The sequence below is a fragment of the Mustela erminea genome, chromosome 6 (genome assembly GCF_009829155.1).
Source record: "Mustela erminea isolate mMusErm1 chromosome 6, mMusErm1.Pri, whole genome shotgun sequence".
Classification (NCBI taxonomy): Eukaryota; Metazoa; Chordata; class Mammalia; order Carnivora; family Mustelidae; genus Mustela; species Mustela erminea.
Genome location: NC_045619.1, coordinates 123,274,489 through 123,292,181, shown reverse-complemented (window position 1 = coordinate 123,292,181; position 17,693 = coordinate 123,274,489). Strand labels below are relative to the sequence as shown.

Here is a 17,693-nt window from a genome sequence, read left to right as displayed (position 1 = left end):
ACTCTATAATTTTTTATAGACAAATGTGGGGGTAGGTGGAAGACAGAGGCGGGAGAAAGAGAACATTTTTTGTTTAAATATAGAAGATGAGAAAACTCATTTTTTTTCTGTTTCACTTACTGACATATACTAGGTGTCTCCAACACAGCTTAACAGAAAACTTCTCAATAAATATGTGTTAAATTTATTCGCTCTGTTTTGTCCACCTCCTTTGAAGGGGTTTTAAAATTTTATATCTTTACAAACCTTCTCTGTCTTTTAACTATGTTCTATTCCATTAATTTGCACAGTAGCTAATTAGCTTCTAATATAAGATTTCTATATAAAGTTTCTATATTAGTTTCTGAAATAAACTAATATGAATTATATATTAGTTTCTAATATCTATAAATTCTTCTCTATGTATTCACTAGACTAAATCCCACAAGATTTGTGTGCATTGTTTTTATTAGTTAAAACATTTTCTAATTTTACTATAATTTTTTTTATTGGACGGGAGGAATAGGTTACTAAAAGTGTGTTTCTCCTAACCAATAGTTATTTTCCAGCTTTTATTTTCTAACTGATTTCCAATCTAATTAAAAAGACATAATGTGCCACTTTAATCCATTTTAAAGCATTAAAATTTCCTTAATGTTTAACAATACTATAATCTATTTTTTGATAAATATACTGTGTATGCTTCAAAAGAATAGATATCTACAGATGGTAAATACAGTGTTACCTTTGCCCATTAGGTTCAGATTCCTTACTAATTATGTTGATTAAATATCCGGCATCCTTACTAATCATGGTACAGAATTAAATTACTTTCAGTATGCCTGAGACACTCTTAATTATGTATAAACAATAAATATGCTAATTAGACTATATGTTGAAACAAAAAATATGGATGCTTTCTGAACAAGCTTCTATATCATTGGCAAAGATATGTTCAAATAAGATTTTAGAGTTGTCAGACATACATATTACTTTCTTCTTGTTTACTATGTCCCATATTTTACACATGATATTTATATAGTAAAGTCAAAAATAACATTTTAATTTTTCTGCCAAATTTTATTTTCAGAGTCTATATTGATCTACAGAAAATTTAGCAGCAGGTACTACTATTTTATAAAAGATTGTTCTCTTCCTTTGCATCAGAGACAGTCCATTCCCTTAAAGGGAGTTTTAAAATCTTTCTGCTATTCCTCCATGGTGTATTTCTACCTAATGATATTTCAGAAATTTTCTTAGAGTTGTGATATTCAATCAGACTTTACATAGGATTCTAAATAAAACAAAAAAACAAAACCCCCAAGTACTACAGAACTCAAGGCTGGATTTTTGATTGGTTGTCACCCAAATTTCTGCAACCAGTTGCTATGGTAATTTTTAAGATTTTTTTTTCCCTTCCTATTCTTCTGGGACTAATCAGAGCATCAAAGTTTACAGTATACACAGGATAACAACTTATAATGCATATGGCATATGTTAGCCACTTTATATTTAAAATGTTTAATATTATAAAATGAGATTATAGGTAAATTTTTAAAAATACATAATATTTAAGCAATGTTATTTAAAAAATTATACATAAACAATGAATCTTGGAACCCTACATCAAAAACAAATGATGTACTGTATAGTGACTAACATAACAATCTAAAAAATAATGTACAAATAAGTAAATAAATAATCATACTCATGTAGGAGAACCAGTATCAAAATGGGGTCTCTTTTATAAGGTCTAACGTCTTGTTGTTGTTTATTTGTTCTAAGAGCTGAAAAAGTTTTCTTTTTTCTATATAATATCTGGAAGTAATTCAGCTTTCTTGCTCTAGTATTACTGATACGCGTAGCCCACTCAAACCTTAAACAAGGGTAATTTGGCAATCACTTCACCAAAAAACACATTCTAGTGCAACTTTCCCTCCAAAGTGTGATGATTTCTTTTACCTTTATTTTTCATACAAAAGAACTACCAGCATTATGCTACGTGAAGTAAGTCAGAGAAAGCCAACAAATACCAGATGATTTGTATGTGGAATCTAAAACATGGCACAATTAAATAAACAAACAAAAAGCAGAACCAAGCCTATAAATACTGAGAGCTATGTGATGGTCGCCAGAGGGTAAGAGGGTGGGGGATGGGCAAGATGGGCGAAGGGCAGTTGGGAGACACAGACTTCCTGTTACAGACTGAGTAAGTCATGGGGATGAAAAATACAGCACAGGGACTACAGTCAATGGTATCGCAATAGGACTGTGTGGGACAGCAGGCAGCTACACTGGTGCCGAGCACAGCATGGTGTATAGAGCCGCTGAATCACTATGCTGTACACCTGAAACCGTGTAACTGTGTCCACTGCGCTCAAAAAAGGAAGAACGACCACGACAGTAAGTTCCCACACATTTCAGACTCTGTCAGCATATCAGCAGCCTTTCCTGAACACAGACAAAGCACTCCTTGAAAGATTTACAAATTTAGAACCTAAATACAAAGAGTTCTGGGAAACTTTGGCTATAAATAAATCAATACTTTCAAAATTACATTACATTTTATCTGGCGAAAGAGATAGATTGGCAACATAAGAAATAAAATTCAAAAGCCTAATATCTGTTCTATTTGATAACCTAATAGATTTCTGTGATATTGAAATGAAAATGGCAATGAAGAAATTGTAAAAACCATTTGATGCAGAAAGTATATGTGCAGCAGAAAACATTTATAAGGTAAAGATAAATATTAATTCAGAACTCAAGATTAGCCAAATATTTTTGCTTGGTTCCTATGTGCTAATAATTAGATATTGTACAAAACAATCCACAAGTAAAGGAATAGTTACTTGATATAAATAGGATTTCTATGTCTACAACTTTTTTTTTATGTTGTTAAGATTCAGCATTACACAGAGGAGGTATGGTAGCTTGAGCAAAGCAGTGAATCATAAAGTACTTGATTCTAGGATCAATTCTGTCAACACCAGTCTTAAGAACTCTGACAAAATCTTAAGCACTCCTGTTGGCAGCTTTGTCTGTGCAATATACACTAAGAGTCTCTGTCCCACTCACCCCTCAGGGCTTCTGTGAAGATCAAGCAGACATTAGTAAATGAGATGGCTTTGAAAGTTAAAAGTTCTATCCAAATGAGAGCTCTCATTCTACTGAAATTGTTCCCGATATTCACAGATTTGGTTCAGCAACAACAACAAAGGCTCAAACTAAAATATTCTTGCTCAGAAATTATTACTAGTAAGTAGAATAATTTGTCAACCTTCATTTCAAAGATATGTATTCACTTCATTTGCAATGAAATGAGGTAATAACCAGGCTGTGTTGCACAATTTACAGACTTACCAAATGAGCACATATGGCCCATTTAGCTAAGGATATTTTAATAGGTGCTGTTTATTATGAGTTGATCTCCTACAATAATATCACATAGCTGATATGTATTTCCTTTAGAAGACCGCTTTGTTTAATATAATATGTAGGTATTTACATATTTTTTTTAACATTTATCACATCTCTTAATTTACACAAGAGAATAACAACTCTCTCCAGCACATCAAAGCACAGAGGCCAGTGAGCCCTGCATGAATTGGCATTGATGGATGCTTTGCTTGTCTTCTTCCCAAAACATTCTTTCTTTCGTATGAAAAATACCTGTTTCCATTCTGTTTGTCTTCGAAGACACCTGTTTTTCAATTTATCGCCAATTATCTCACATATAACCAAGCCACCAACTAGTTTTAAATGAATTACAGTTCTAAATTAAGTATGGAGAGAAAGAAAGAAATGTATTTACATAGGTAAATCACCTTACCTGCCTTGGCCGCTAGGCTATGCATACTTTGTATGTTTCAGCAACTAACACACTACATGCAAGCTAAGGTTGTAGGAGACAAAGGGAAAAGGGAGGAAACAGAACACTTCCACTTACTGCAAATGAAAGTAGACTCATCTGAATTATCAGCGCAGTCATTCACAAAATCACACAGCTTGTCCTTTGCAATGCATTGCTTGTTGGCACACGTGAACTCTTGAGCGGTACACTTCCTGTCTGGACTAAGTAAGGGGGCACAATCTTGAAAGGAAATATCGTCCACTGCTACATCTCCCATGTAACTGATACCACGCTTTGCCCTAAAGACAATCTTAAAAAAACAAAAACAAAAAAAAGGTAAGGAAGAGAGGAAAGAAGTAAATAAATCCAATTTTAGTTGAACTAATAATTCAAAATTTGAGGCAGCTTTTAAATATAGGACATCAGATTTGAATCTAAGAAAAACACCCCCAAAATGAAACTGACCCAAAATGCCTGAGGGTCATCCCACAAATGCGGGAGGGGCAATAGCACTGCTCTTGTCTAGATTTTTAGGACAGGCGGCAAAGAAAACCCATAGGAGGCACCAAGCTACCAGTGCTGCTTCTGCAGCTCTCATCCAAAACAAGATCTGCTCGCTTCTTAGGGCCTCACTTGCACCCTGTATGGGAGGAAGGAGGCCAATCAGGTGACAAAGCACACAAAGAGAAAAAAGATACAACCACATCCTTTATTGTGACCAATATGTTGCCACTCCTCAGATCTGTCCACCCCAACTATGTGAAAGGAAAGATATCAAACCTCAATACCATGAGTTTTTTTTAAATTGCCCCCATATTCGGAATGGAAATGATTTTCATTTGCCTTTGATGTAAGTGATTGACAAAATTCTCATTTGTGCCACTGACAGGGAGGTCCCACTGAACATGGTCTCCAAATGAACTCGAAATTATTAAAACTAGTAACAGGAGCTGCTAATATGTTTAGAAATTTCGTCTTCAGTTGTAACACTACCAATGCTTGGAAGAACAATTAACACTGTTTCACAGAACACAAGAAGTCACAAATTATTTAGTTTCAAATTTCTAAGTGACATTAATTCAGAATGCTTCTATTAAATTTTTCTGCATGCCAAATATGTATTTGTGTATTAACATAAAAAATATTCCCTTTTTAAAGTAAATGTAGAACAATTCAAAATGAGTTAACAAGGAATACAGATTTATTTGTGATTTTATACAAATATTTATTGTTCAAGTTCCCAAACACCTTTTGACCAAATCTAAACATTTTTCTTGAAAGAATTACAATTTCTCCTGAGGATGTGTTATGCTTTCATGTGACTCCATGAAAACATCTGTGTTCTCCTTTTAAGATTAGATTTTAGAATTGAAAATCACACCTCTCAAATTATCAAAACCAAAAAAAAAATACAATTTTTATGTAAATTCATACACCAAATTTACATAAACTGTTCTTCATAATAGATATGCTGGAAAAGAAAAATAAATTTGATTGAGAGGTTGGAAGTCATTTATTTCGAAGAGGTAAAATTAGAAAGAATAAGGACTACAGTGTTTTATAAGGAAACACCATTACACAAATGAAAAGGGCACTCTATTTTCTGGATGCATCTAAACATTTAAATATGTGATACAATGTTCTATGAAAAAGGAATCAGATAATAAGTGTTTCTTTATTAATTTATTCTTGTGCAGTTCTATAGATGGACTCTCAGGTGCCTGCGAGGTCCAAATGATCAAATCCCTGCTTATATCCCAATGCTCCATAAAATGTTGGTTAAGATTCTATAGACTTTCCTACCGAATGTGATTACACTTTTTTTTAAAAAAGAATTATATTTTTTCAGTAGAATAAAAGCAGGGTCAATTATTCTGGAAAAGTTGGAAAGCAATATGGCACAGTGCTTGTTTGGATTATGAACTTAATGAATTGGCCCTGTTGACAGTCTGCCTATGCCACTTTGTAGTCTGCAACTAGGAGTTCCCTCATGTGTAGGTAATTGTGTATTCTATCTATAAAAGGGGACAATGACCATACAATTACTGTAAAAACTAAAACAAATAAATGTTTCAAATTTATAGACTAGTACTTAGCACTTACTAAGTGCTAAGTATATGCCTGTTCTAGTTAATCAAACTATTTTAATTAAACACTCTGTTTACATTTGAGGGCTCCCAAACACAACTCTGAAAACTACTCAGAATTGATTCGCATATAACTTCTAACCATATCTTTGACTTCTCTCAAGGTTAGAGTTTCACCTCGTCCTAAGGTGAAAGGGGTGGCACTGTAAAAACGGAAGAAACATAGACAGTATGCCTGGCTCATCAGGCTATCTCCAGTGCACAGTAATGAGCTTTGCACATAGTGGGGGCTTAGTAGGTCTGTATTGAAAGAAAGAGTGAATCACCAAAAAACATCAAATATTCACAAGCCGTTACTATCTAATTTTAAGAGTCAAACAACACAGGCATATATCTCTTCAATCAAATTTCAATATATGAGAAAACACATTTCAGCAAGGCTAAGTTAATTAATAATTGATTCTTCCTGCTTAAATTCCCCTTAATGTTATTTTGAACATGATTTTACTATACAAATATTCCACTTGCCCAGAACTAGTTAAGAATTCATTGCCTGGGGTAGAAGCCTATGTCCAGCAGCAGCGAAACCTTCTCCATGTTCTTGCTGAGGATTCTTCTACCCTCAATTAAAAGACGTTAGGGAATGAACTGGCGGAATCATTTCAAAAATAAATTTCATATTGTGCAATATAAAAGTGCAGTCCAATAATTACATCTTCAGGCTGAACTTATTTCTTATCAATTTCCTAAATTATCTACAAATGACATAAGAAAACAGGACTCCAGTGAGAGGCCAAAAACATACAGACTTTATCACACCTGCCATTCCAAGAAATTGGGGACAGTACTGTATTAATCCCTTTACAGAGAAGTAGCTAGCTCTGTGTTTCCACTGGAATGGAGAGGGGCTGATCTCTCACACAGCACATAACTATATAGAGTTACTGACTGCACAGCAAAACAGGCTAGTATATACAGAGGACTAGAAATGCAATAATTAGCCAAGATATATCTTCTATCTAGAGATAAATGGTTCTAAATTCATGAAATTAAGCCCTGTGCAATTAAGACTAAGAAAATGTTCCCCAGCCTAAATGCCTCTGGATTCTCACTCTCCTGATTCAAATCTTTACAATTTTAATAGCTAAGCCTCATCTTCCAAGAAAATCCCCTTCTGCCAAATACATGCACAACATACACACACACACACACACACACACACACACACACACACACCCCATGAGCTTTTATTTTCTTGATAACCCATAAAAAACAAAATCCACACCAATTATCTTGGCATGTAATTACCTTCAATTTAAGCACACGTGCTACTTCTTATTTTAAATTTATAGATATGTATAGGTCATATTCTCCTAATATTATTGTAATCTACATGAAGACAAATACAGCATTATATAATTTCATGCCACCCCCAAATATTTTTCAATTAGGTAAATCTATTACCTCTAACAAGGTTCAAGAATACAATGTGCTTCAAAAGTCTATCTTTTTAATTAGCTTTGAAATAGAGTACCATAATTACTCTGCAGTCTCTGAGATTATATCTGTAAAATCAAGGGAGGTGTTCTTTATACGAAGAGGCTGATTGTAAAGTGCAGCATAAGTTTGGCATTAAAATTACGTAGTCCTAGTACATAGTTGGTTGTCTGATTGGGAGAAATTAGGACATCTGGAACTATTAAATTCCTTATGGAAATGACATGGAGTGGTAAGCGTTCATATAACATATCAGGAATGGGAGGGAAAAAAGGCTATGAGTAGAGGAAATAAAGTAGGATTAAAGAAAAAGAAAATGAAAACCCTCCCTCGTCACCCAACAACTCCTTGGCTTACCAACCTGTATTTGTGACTGAACACCTAGAAACACTTCTACTTTCTTCCACTGTGCACCTTGCTGTCCTCTTTGAGCCCACAATTTAGAAGCAACATTGTCTTTCTTGCTGAGTACCTACAGAGACAAATCAAGTAAGAGGTGTTAAACTATTCTGTCTTGATAAATTTTAAACATTTAGAATTTGCCCAGTGAGTTTTTAAAATTTTAATATCACCTTGAAGTTCCCTAGAGAAAAGTGGGGACAGTTTTCATTACATGTCTTTGTTTTCTACATAGCAATGTGTCTCCAGGATCCCTCACAAGCTTTGTGTAATAAAGGTATACATGAGTATCTGTCAGTCAAGTCCAAAGGGTCTAGACGCGATCTCATTAACCCTTAAGTACATTGGCTTTAAAACAAAACAAAACAAAAAAACAAAAATAAACCACAAAAAAATAAAAAACAAAAACCTGACATTAGTAACAACTGGAATTTTATAAATTAAATAATGTTCATGGAGTCGAAATCAAAAGCACTTATTGCTTACTAAAACAGTTTTGGGCTTTGGTTTATTGTTTTTGTTTTTGAGGATGATTTCCCTTCCTCATGCTCTTGGGATGAGTGGGGACAGTGTGTTAAAATAGGAATCCACTCAATTTTAACAGCACACCTGGATGATATGAGTGAGCGATGACCCCTCCTGTGATGGTAAGAGCTCCCCACCCAAGAGCCTTGAAACCTTGCATTCTCATCAGTACTATATCCTTACTCTTAAGGGAAATTCCGATTAGTCTCAGCAGACAAATTATCCTGGCTCTCCTTTTAGAATGTTACAGAATAAACCAAAAAGAGAGTAACTGAAGAGAACAGGAAAAAGCAGAACAATTCTACCTTTTAAAGTAACAGACTTAGTTGGCTTATTTAAGGATTTCACAACATTACTTTTTAAAAAATACAATGTGTACAACCGACAGAATAATTCTGGTAATGGGTTTGTGAAAGGTTTTGACTTCTGAAAGTGAAGGTAACTTTTAATGGTTTCATTATCTCCTTACTTTCAATGAAATTGAAACAGCTATTTTTTACAGGAGTCTAAATAACATTCAAGCTATTAATTTTATAGAAATAGAGTTTCCAGACCCTTTAGAATCTCTAAGTAATATGGGGCTAACAAAAATAATACCATAGTTTCAGTCTATATAATTTAAGTTAAAACAACACGCTATCAAGGTCAAAAAATATAATTTCAAAAAAAATAAATTTTATGAATACTTTAAAAAAGGATGGGAAATAGATCTTTGTATGAAAACCATTCTACATACAAATGACTAAGAAAAATGTGTTCATGCACAAAAATAAGGATCACATGCATTACCATTTTAGTTAATTTGATAACTACTTTTAACATTTTAATATTTTATCATTTTTCACCTAATACAAATTGTACCTGAAAAAGGAAAGTATATTTCAGATAATTAATCTTAACTACAAAATATACCAGTTAAATAATTCTTATTTTTCTGATGAAAACCCTGCAGTAAGCTGTATTGTTTGCCAAGAACCATTTTTTAAAAAAAAATCAATGTAAAACAAATGATAAGGTATAACTTTAATCCATAAGACTACTGGATGTTTTTAGATTATCAAACATGCATGCATACTTACGTACAAACAAGTTTACTTCTAAATCATTATTAGTAAGGAATCTCACCTATAATAAAGAAGGTAATTCCTCCAAAACTGGTAAGTAAATATATTTTCAAGTAAAAAAAAAACAAAAACAAAAACAAAAAACCTAACAGCATCTGTAAAATATGTTAATCTAAAACATATTTGGAAAAATAAATATTTAATATAGCCAGGAAAATCTTCAAATAAGAGAGTAATAAAATGAAGAGATAAAGCACCTAATATTAAAATTATAATCAAAAGGTATAGGGGAAGAAGTGGTTACGCAGCTGGATTGCAGTCTGTTTCTTTCTTTATTGGGGGTGGGGGGAGTAGGTAACCTACCTGTAATCTTTTTGCAAATATGCTAAACGTAGACTTCTTTGCTAGCAAATTAATGGTATTTGACAAGGGGAAGAGCCCTTTGCTATGCCTGCGTTTAGCAAGATAATCCTGGACTAAAACTGCCACAGTAAATGATTCTAGAATTTTGGGATTGGTCTTTCAGACATGGCTTCCTGGAAAATGCTACCTAGGGTATGAAATAGTACAAATAGAGATGTCTGACAACTGAGTTGGCTTGTTCTGTGTAAATGATGCAACTACACATATTACTTAAAAACTCATACATTGTATAAGGCATGTCCAAGATGGGAAAAAAGGACCTCGGCATCTGCACTGAGACTCCAGCACCTCTCTCTCTGGTTTGCCTATATCACTTGGTCTTCTAAAAGAAATTGGAACCTCTGGAAAAAGTTAACTCCAGGGATGGAACAACATAAAAACAGCATGAGTCTGGAACATCTTCTTGGACAGAAAAAAAAAGAAACTGCTCAAAGACTGATGGGATTGTCAAAGAGACAGAGAAGTCAGCTTAAAAGGTCTCCTAAGAGTAAATCTGGGACAATTTAAGAATCAATGAAAAATAACAAAAATAATAGATAATAACAAATTGAATACAAAAAGGATCCATGAATCCACACTAATATAAATCCATAAATGGAGAGGTAATTTTCTTGGTCATGGTGGTGATAGTGTTTTATAATAGAAAACCAAACAACAAATGTAAACAGAATAATACAGCTAAAAAATCACAATTAAGAATCTTCAGAGCAGGGGCACCTGGATGGCTCAGTGGGTTAAAGCCTCTGCCTTCGGCTCAGATCATGATCGCAGCATCCTGGGATGGAGCCCTGCATCGGGCTCTCTGCTCAGCGGGGAGCCTGCTTCCTCCTCTTTCTCTCTCTACCTGACTCTCTGTCTACTTGTGATCTCTCTGTCTGTCAAATAAATAAATAAAATCTTTAAAAAAAAAAAGAATCATCAGATTTAAATTAATCCAGTAAAAAATACTAAGCAAAAACTAGCATGTAAAATTGACTTGAGAACAGGATTTTACATACTATCAAAATATCTCTTCACAAAATATTTATTGATAACAAAGAGAACAAAGTCATAAGACCTATAGATATCATATACTACCAATGGAATGCAGTAAAAAAAAAAACAGTTTTGGTGATACTACAGCAAATATATATAAAATATATAAATAAATAATATATATAAATATATATGATATATATAATATTTATATAGAGGATTAACACTGAACAAATCTAAATTGAGTGGATTCTATATATCAGATTGGATTATAGTATTTTAAATTATCAAGATCATAAAAGCCTAGAGAAGATTAAGGAATCATTCCAATTCAAAAGACACTAGGAAGAAATAACTAGGTATGATACACGATCCTGTCTGGAATTTTTCCTATAAAAGATGGTCTGGAACAATGGGCCAAAAAATAGGAACTCTGAGCGAAAGTTATATGGGGGTTCTCTGTGAAATTCTTGCAACAGTTTGAAATAGTTTAAACAGTAATTCTGAAACAGTTTAATTCTTCTAACCAAGAAACAACTGGAAAAAGACAATTAAAAAATGCAGTTGCAGCACCATGGGCAGAAGATGCACATTCAAAGGTCCCTGAAGCGTGTAAGACCCATTGCACTGTTCTTAGAACACTGGTATTCTCAGAACGCTGTTGCTAAAACCTACCTGAAACACTTCAAGTACAAAACTGTACTACACAAGCTGTAACCTCAGAATAAAGATAATAACCATAAAATGAAGAGTAAAAACAGCCTACCGGCCATTCAGGTCTAATTCTGCTAATAAGGCTATTTTTTAAAATCATACCATACTGAAACTAGTAAGGTGTTGATAATTACCCATTCTCATCTATTTGCAGACTATATTTTAATAACACTAAATTGTACAGTATGAATTTTTATAGAGAAAATTTAGAAAGTACAATTGCCTAAGGAGTACCTGGAGAGAACCCACTGTGACACCATTCATATGAGTCCAGAAGAGCAGGGTGCACCTTGGTCCCGTGTGTGAAATAACAGGAGTGAGTAGATCAGCCATGTCACCAAATTTTCCATTTGAGCTATCAGCATACAGGTACCAGCCATCTGTGGTATTTCTGCCGAAAGTACAGTGTGTATTAGATTTACAAAAAAGAAGAAAATCATAAAATATAATACAGTTCATCACTGACCATATTTTATGTTTCTGTAAGTTTTCCTAGAAGCATAATAATGTTTTATAGCATAATGATGATTCACAATCTTCAGCAGGAATAATCTACTGCTTTTTTCTTGTAGCCAGGAGGATGCCACAGTCGGTTCGTTCAAGACCAGCTCCATCTGATCAGTTTCTGAGGGCTGGGGACAAAGGTCACAGGTCTTAGCCTCATCTCATCCCAGAGGCACTGGGACAGGAGAGCAGAAATTCTGTCCTCCTGTCCAGACAGGGTCTGCCCACCATGGCTGCTTTTCTAAGGGAGTGAATCCAATGTTTACTTAAGAAATACCACGTTGAGGGCACCTGGGTGGCTCAGTTGGTTAAGCATCTGCCTCCAGCTCAGGTCACGATCCCAAGGTCATGGGATTGAGCCCCCCATCAAGCTCCCTGGTTTGTGCGGGGGGAGCCTTTTTCTCCCTCTCCCTTGCCTACTGCTCTGCCTGCTTGTATTCTGTCAAATAAATAAATAAAATCTTTTAAAAATATAAAAAAGGAAGGAAGGGAGGGAGGAAGACCGTGTTGACAGCTGAAGAAAGATGCCCAACACTGTGGACACCTGACTCTCAGCCAGGCCCTGGTCTCCTTTCCGGCACTGCCAGTGGGGTGTCCCAGAGCACATGAACAAACATGGCAGGGACAAGGACCATATGTCCTGCACTCCCTCTGCACCCTGATCCTGTGGTACAAAGACCACTCACCACCTTTCTCAAAGCCTTCTTGCGCCTGGGTATTCCCTGCTTCTATCAGTCCCTTCCTCCAAGGTTCTCAGCTCCTTGACCTATCAGCTCTCTCCTAGAAAGTCAGGGTTTGGAGCAGTAAGATTATTTTTGCTTGAATCTTTTTTCTAAGGAAAGGAAAAGAGCGTTCTGGTAATCTTTATGCTGTTGCAGGTTACTTTTTTTTTTTTTTAGAAAACAGATCTTAATAGCCTAGATGTCTGAGCTTCAGCATCAGAGTATCTTTTGGAAACTTGGAATAGCAAGAGTTCTGCCTCTACAGCCTAAGGAGGGGACCTCTCACTCTCTGCCTCACCCCTCACTCGTGCTTGCTCCAAACTGCCTGTGTTTCCAGGCCATCCATCACGTGCACTGCTCAACTTTGATCCTGCTTGCACCTGCACCCCCTACATATATGGGGGGCACTGGTGGGTGTTGGGTTATTACTCTCCCCTGACTCCTTTCCCTGCCCTTGGTCTGTCTGGTGGCCCCCAGACAGTCACCTAGGAACTCGGCCATCCTCCCACAATGGGCTGAGACATAGTTTTGGGGATGCCAGACCCATCTCTGATCCTGTCTGCTAGTCTTGGAGGACAGGGGTTTCCTGTCTAGAGAGATGTCTTCAGAGTGGAAACCAGGAAGTAGGACTTGAGGTTGGTTAACATAAGCTTCCAGAAGTGAGTCCACTGCCACTGGTTGCCAGATGTGTCCACATCTTGTTCCATGAGAGCCCACAGGCGGAAGGGAGTTGATTGAGGAACGTTTTAAAGAACTCTTTTGTGCCCCAGGGGCCCTAAGCAGGAAAGCAGGTTGCAGTGATTTAACATTTGTGTGGGGTCAACTCAGGGGCAAGGAGGCTTTAGCCTAGGAACAAAGTGAGTTTCAAATACTAGATAATAAATCCATTTTTCTTTACTTTCTTTTTTTACACAGAAGCTGGTAATCTAGCACCTACATGTAACAGTTTTATATGAATATTTTTGTACTTGGGTTTCTTGGTTTCTTGGGTTGGTGTGATAGGTTATATTTAAGCTCCTTGAACACTATGAATCCCCCTAATGTGGATGAATGACTCAGGCTTTGTAAATTCAGGGATGTTTGTGTGAATAAAGTTATTTGATGGCATCAAAGAAGCCAAAAAAAAAAAAAAAAGGAGAGAGAGAGAGAGAAGGAGAGAAAGAAAGAATTACTCTACTATTTTGATTTACAATCCATGTATCAGTTGGTACAATGTGTACAAATTATGGAAAAGGCTGAAATTACCAGGTCTAATCTGTAATTACTTGGTTGTGTGCTTTTTCTTTGTTTTGTTATTTATAATAATATTGCTAATGTCAGTCTTGTATGGCTTTTTTTTTCAATATTTAATTTTTTTACTGAAGTGTAACTGACAATGTTATTCGTTTCAGATGAATCACATATTGACTCAACAATTCTAAACATTACTCAGTGCTCACCATGATAAGTGTAGTCACCATTTGTCACCATATATTATTACAACATTATTGACAATATTCCCTATGCTGTACGTTTCATCTTTGTGACTTACTTACTTTATAACTGGAAATTTAAAGTTTGTACCTCTCAATCGATTTTGCCTATCCCCCCCATCTACTTCCCCTCTAGAAACCACCAGTTTGTTCTCTGTATTTAAGAGTCTGCTTGGTTTTCTGTTTATTCTTTAGATTCCACGTGTGAGTGAAATCATATTTTCATGTGTGTAAAAAGGACTCTAATCTCTTAATCTCACAAAACAAACTGAGGGTTGCTGGGGGGAGGGGGGTTGGGAGAAGGGGGGTGGGGTTATGGACATTGGGGAGGGTATGTGCTTTGGTGAGTGCTGTGAAGTGTGTAAACCTGGCGATTCACAGACCTGTACCCCTGGGGATAAAAATATATGTTTATAAAAAATAAAAAATTTTAAAAAAAAGGACTCTAAAGAACTGAATACTTTTAGAAGAGGCACATAAAAAAGAAAAATATTTATAAAAAATTAAGCATGTAAAATAGCAAACTGGCCTGGGGTTCTACTTAGAAGTCTAAAAGGATTTCAAGGTTCAAGTTTAATCTCTATTAATTTAGGTCAGTTTTACTTAAATATTGTTAATATTTTAACAAGCTGGTAGATAATTTTTAAAGTATGTCTTTTTCTCCTACCTCTGAATCAAAGAGGAAAGGTTGAAAACAACTGAATATCAATATAATCTTGCCATAAAAGAAAGAGTTGATGCCCCCACTTTAAATATCAATTTCTAAAAGAAATAATAAAACATTAAAGACAGCTAGGTAACACACAGTCTTCTGAAGTATTAAATGAAGAGATGACTCCCCACAGTTTGGGCATTTTCACGCATTTTGATTAATTAGATTTCTTACCACTTTCTCACTTAAGTATCATGCTAGATACTATACAATGTAAATTTGCTACTTATTAAAACCATTTTTATCTTGAAAGTTTCATCATTTTTCTTGAGGAAAGAAATGTGAATCACTGATAGCAAATCAATGGAGAAAAACATGTAAGTATTAATTCAACCCCCACATATTTATCATCAGTCTCTGCAGTTTTGTCTGCCTGAGGCCCCAGGAATGGGATTGTGGGCACAGCATACAACAGGGGTTGGTCTCTGACCTCATCATTTACTAAGTGGACAACATTAGACAGTTAGTTAACCTCTTATAACATATTAGTTTCTTCATTTATGAAATGTTCCATATAACATCTTAAGAATTAGAAATAAAAGGTGCCTGGGTGGCTCAGTCGTTGAATGTCGGTGCCCGAGCGGCTTGTAGCGCATGCGCGGTGATGATTTTGGGCTCCGCCGTGCCCGCTCGTTGCCTCGGCCGCCGCTGCCTTAAGCCGTCGCTGCCGCCAGGTGGCGACGATGCGGAGCTGCTCCGGCTGGGCCCGTGGGGGCCTCGGGCGCCGCATGACTTTTTCAGTGCCCGAAAGTAAACATGCCATTAAGATGGCGGCTGGATGTGAGCCAGTAGGCGGAACTTAAGATTTTGTATCTATGTGGCTGCGAGTGATTGGTTGTGCAACCTTGGTATATATAGACATGCACGGGCGGGGGAGAGGGAGAGATCCCAACAGCTACCCAGAAATAAAGCTTGCTTCGCTGAGGTCTCCTGGTCGTTCTTGCTGGCGAGAGCGACAATTGAACATCTGCCAATGGCTCAGGTCATGATCCCAGGGTTCTGGGATCGAATCTTACCTCAGGCTCCCTGTTCCATAGGGGGTCTGCTTCTCCCTCTACTATTCCTCCAACTCATTCTCTCAATCTCTCTCTCAAATAATAAACAAATAAAACATTTTTTAAAAAAAGAATTAAAAATAAAATAAAGGAACATCTAAAACAGTACCTGGCCTATCTTATATATTTAATAAATGACAGTTGTGATTTGTGGTTATGTTTATGTCATTAGTTGCTGCTAATGGAATAAAGAGTTTAGTGTCCTACAAACCACAGAGGGTATGAGTCAAGATCATTTGTTAAGAGACAGGATCATTAAATTAATTTGAATTAATAATGTCTCAATACATAAGCACTTCCAGCTTTGTTCCTTGTGTGCCTAATATCCCAGCATCCTAGGGATATCAAGAACAGAAATTAATATATAACTGATTCACTGATTCACTGATTTATAGATTCACTGAGATCTAGCACAATTTCTACAGATATTTTTTCCCAGATTGGCAAGCAGATATTAAGCTTCTTATGGAAATCCAAAAGACAAAGAATAGCCAATTTTAACGTAAAGGAGAACAAAGTTAGAGAATTTATTGACAGATGTGTTCATTATGCAGGTGGGATAATCAAGACACAGAGATACTGGAATAAAGACAGGCAAATGGACCAGATAAATGGATGGAATAGTCCTAACACCCATTTATATATATGTGCACACCTGACTTATGAAAAGTTTGGTTCTTCAGAGCACTAAAGGAAGGACTATCTCTTCTGTGTGTACTGAATAAATTAGGTAGCAATGTGGGAAAAAAAAAACAAAACCTGCCCTTATTTCACAGCCTTCAAAAATAATAAATTCCAGGTAGATGGCACCTGCAGTGTAAAAGGTCAAACAATAAAGCTTCTCTAAGATGATCTTCATGATATGAAAGTGAGAGTTTTAATAATATACAAAAATTGCTAACATGAGGGGAAGTGTTTAAAAATGGACTGTATTCAAATCAAGGATTTCTATCAAAGATACTGAAATGATGATCAAAGTCATCACTGAAACATCATTAGCAAATTGGAGGAAAACCTATGTATCGTGTTTAATGAATATAATATTTGCTGACTGCTTGCTACGTGCCATGGACTATGCAGGATGTTCAACCGTGTGTGTGTGTGTGTGTATTGTGTGTGTGTGTGTGTGTGTGTGTGTGTGTAGGGGCTCTATTTTGTTTTCAAAGCAGTACCTGGTTCATAGAAACTCAAAAACTACTAAATACACAAAATAAATGATTAAAATTAGTAAAACATTTGTAGAAATAAAAAGACTAAAGGAGTGATAGAACTATGGATTCAGATGAAATTATTCATGAAAAGTTGATAAATGTGTCTCACACTGAGGGGAGAAAAACAACATAAGAAAAGACAAAACAAACCCAACAAGAAACCGTGGAGGAATTAACTGACTAAAAGTCACAATTCTGGCAATGATAAAAGCATCTAGTCAAAGTTCTTCCACTGGAGGTCTCTGTACTAATTTCCCCAGAAACTATGCACTGAACAACCATGCATGTTTAATTTTCCTGAATCAATATCACCCATTAAAATTTGAATGCAAATATAAAATACTAAAACCATATCTTATAATTATATACCCCTGTAAAACTTCCCACCTTCAAGAAGAAGAAAAAAGGAGATACTGATACCAGGTGATCAATTTGAACACTATAAGCAACAAAACTGCACCGGTGTTTTTACATCCTACTGTGAACACAGTGCTGGTGGAG

General features: G+C 35.7%; 1 protein-coding gene across 1 annotated transcript in view; it reads right to left on the bottom strand.

Moving 5' to 3' along the window:
• Nucleotides 1–17,693, bottom strand: part of MALRD1 (MAM and LDL receptor class A domain containing 1) — a 763,833-nt gene that overhangs the window by 465,136 nt on the left and 281,004 nt on the right. The window contains exons 23-25 of the mRNA XM_032349560.1: nt 11,751–11,907; nt 7,778–7,888; nt 3,929–4,142 (exon numbers count right to left, since the gene is read on the bottom strand). Of these exons, the coding sequence (XP_032205451.1) occupies nt 3,929–4,142; nt 7,778–7,888; nt 11,751–11,907 (482 nt within the window). The remainder of the gene's footprint in view (nt 1–3,928; nt 4,143–7,777; nt 7,889–11,750; nt 11,908–17,693) is intronic.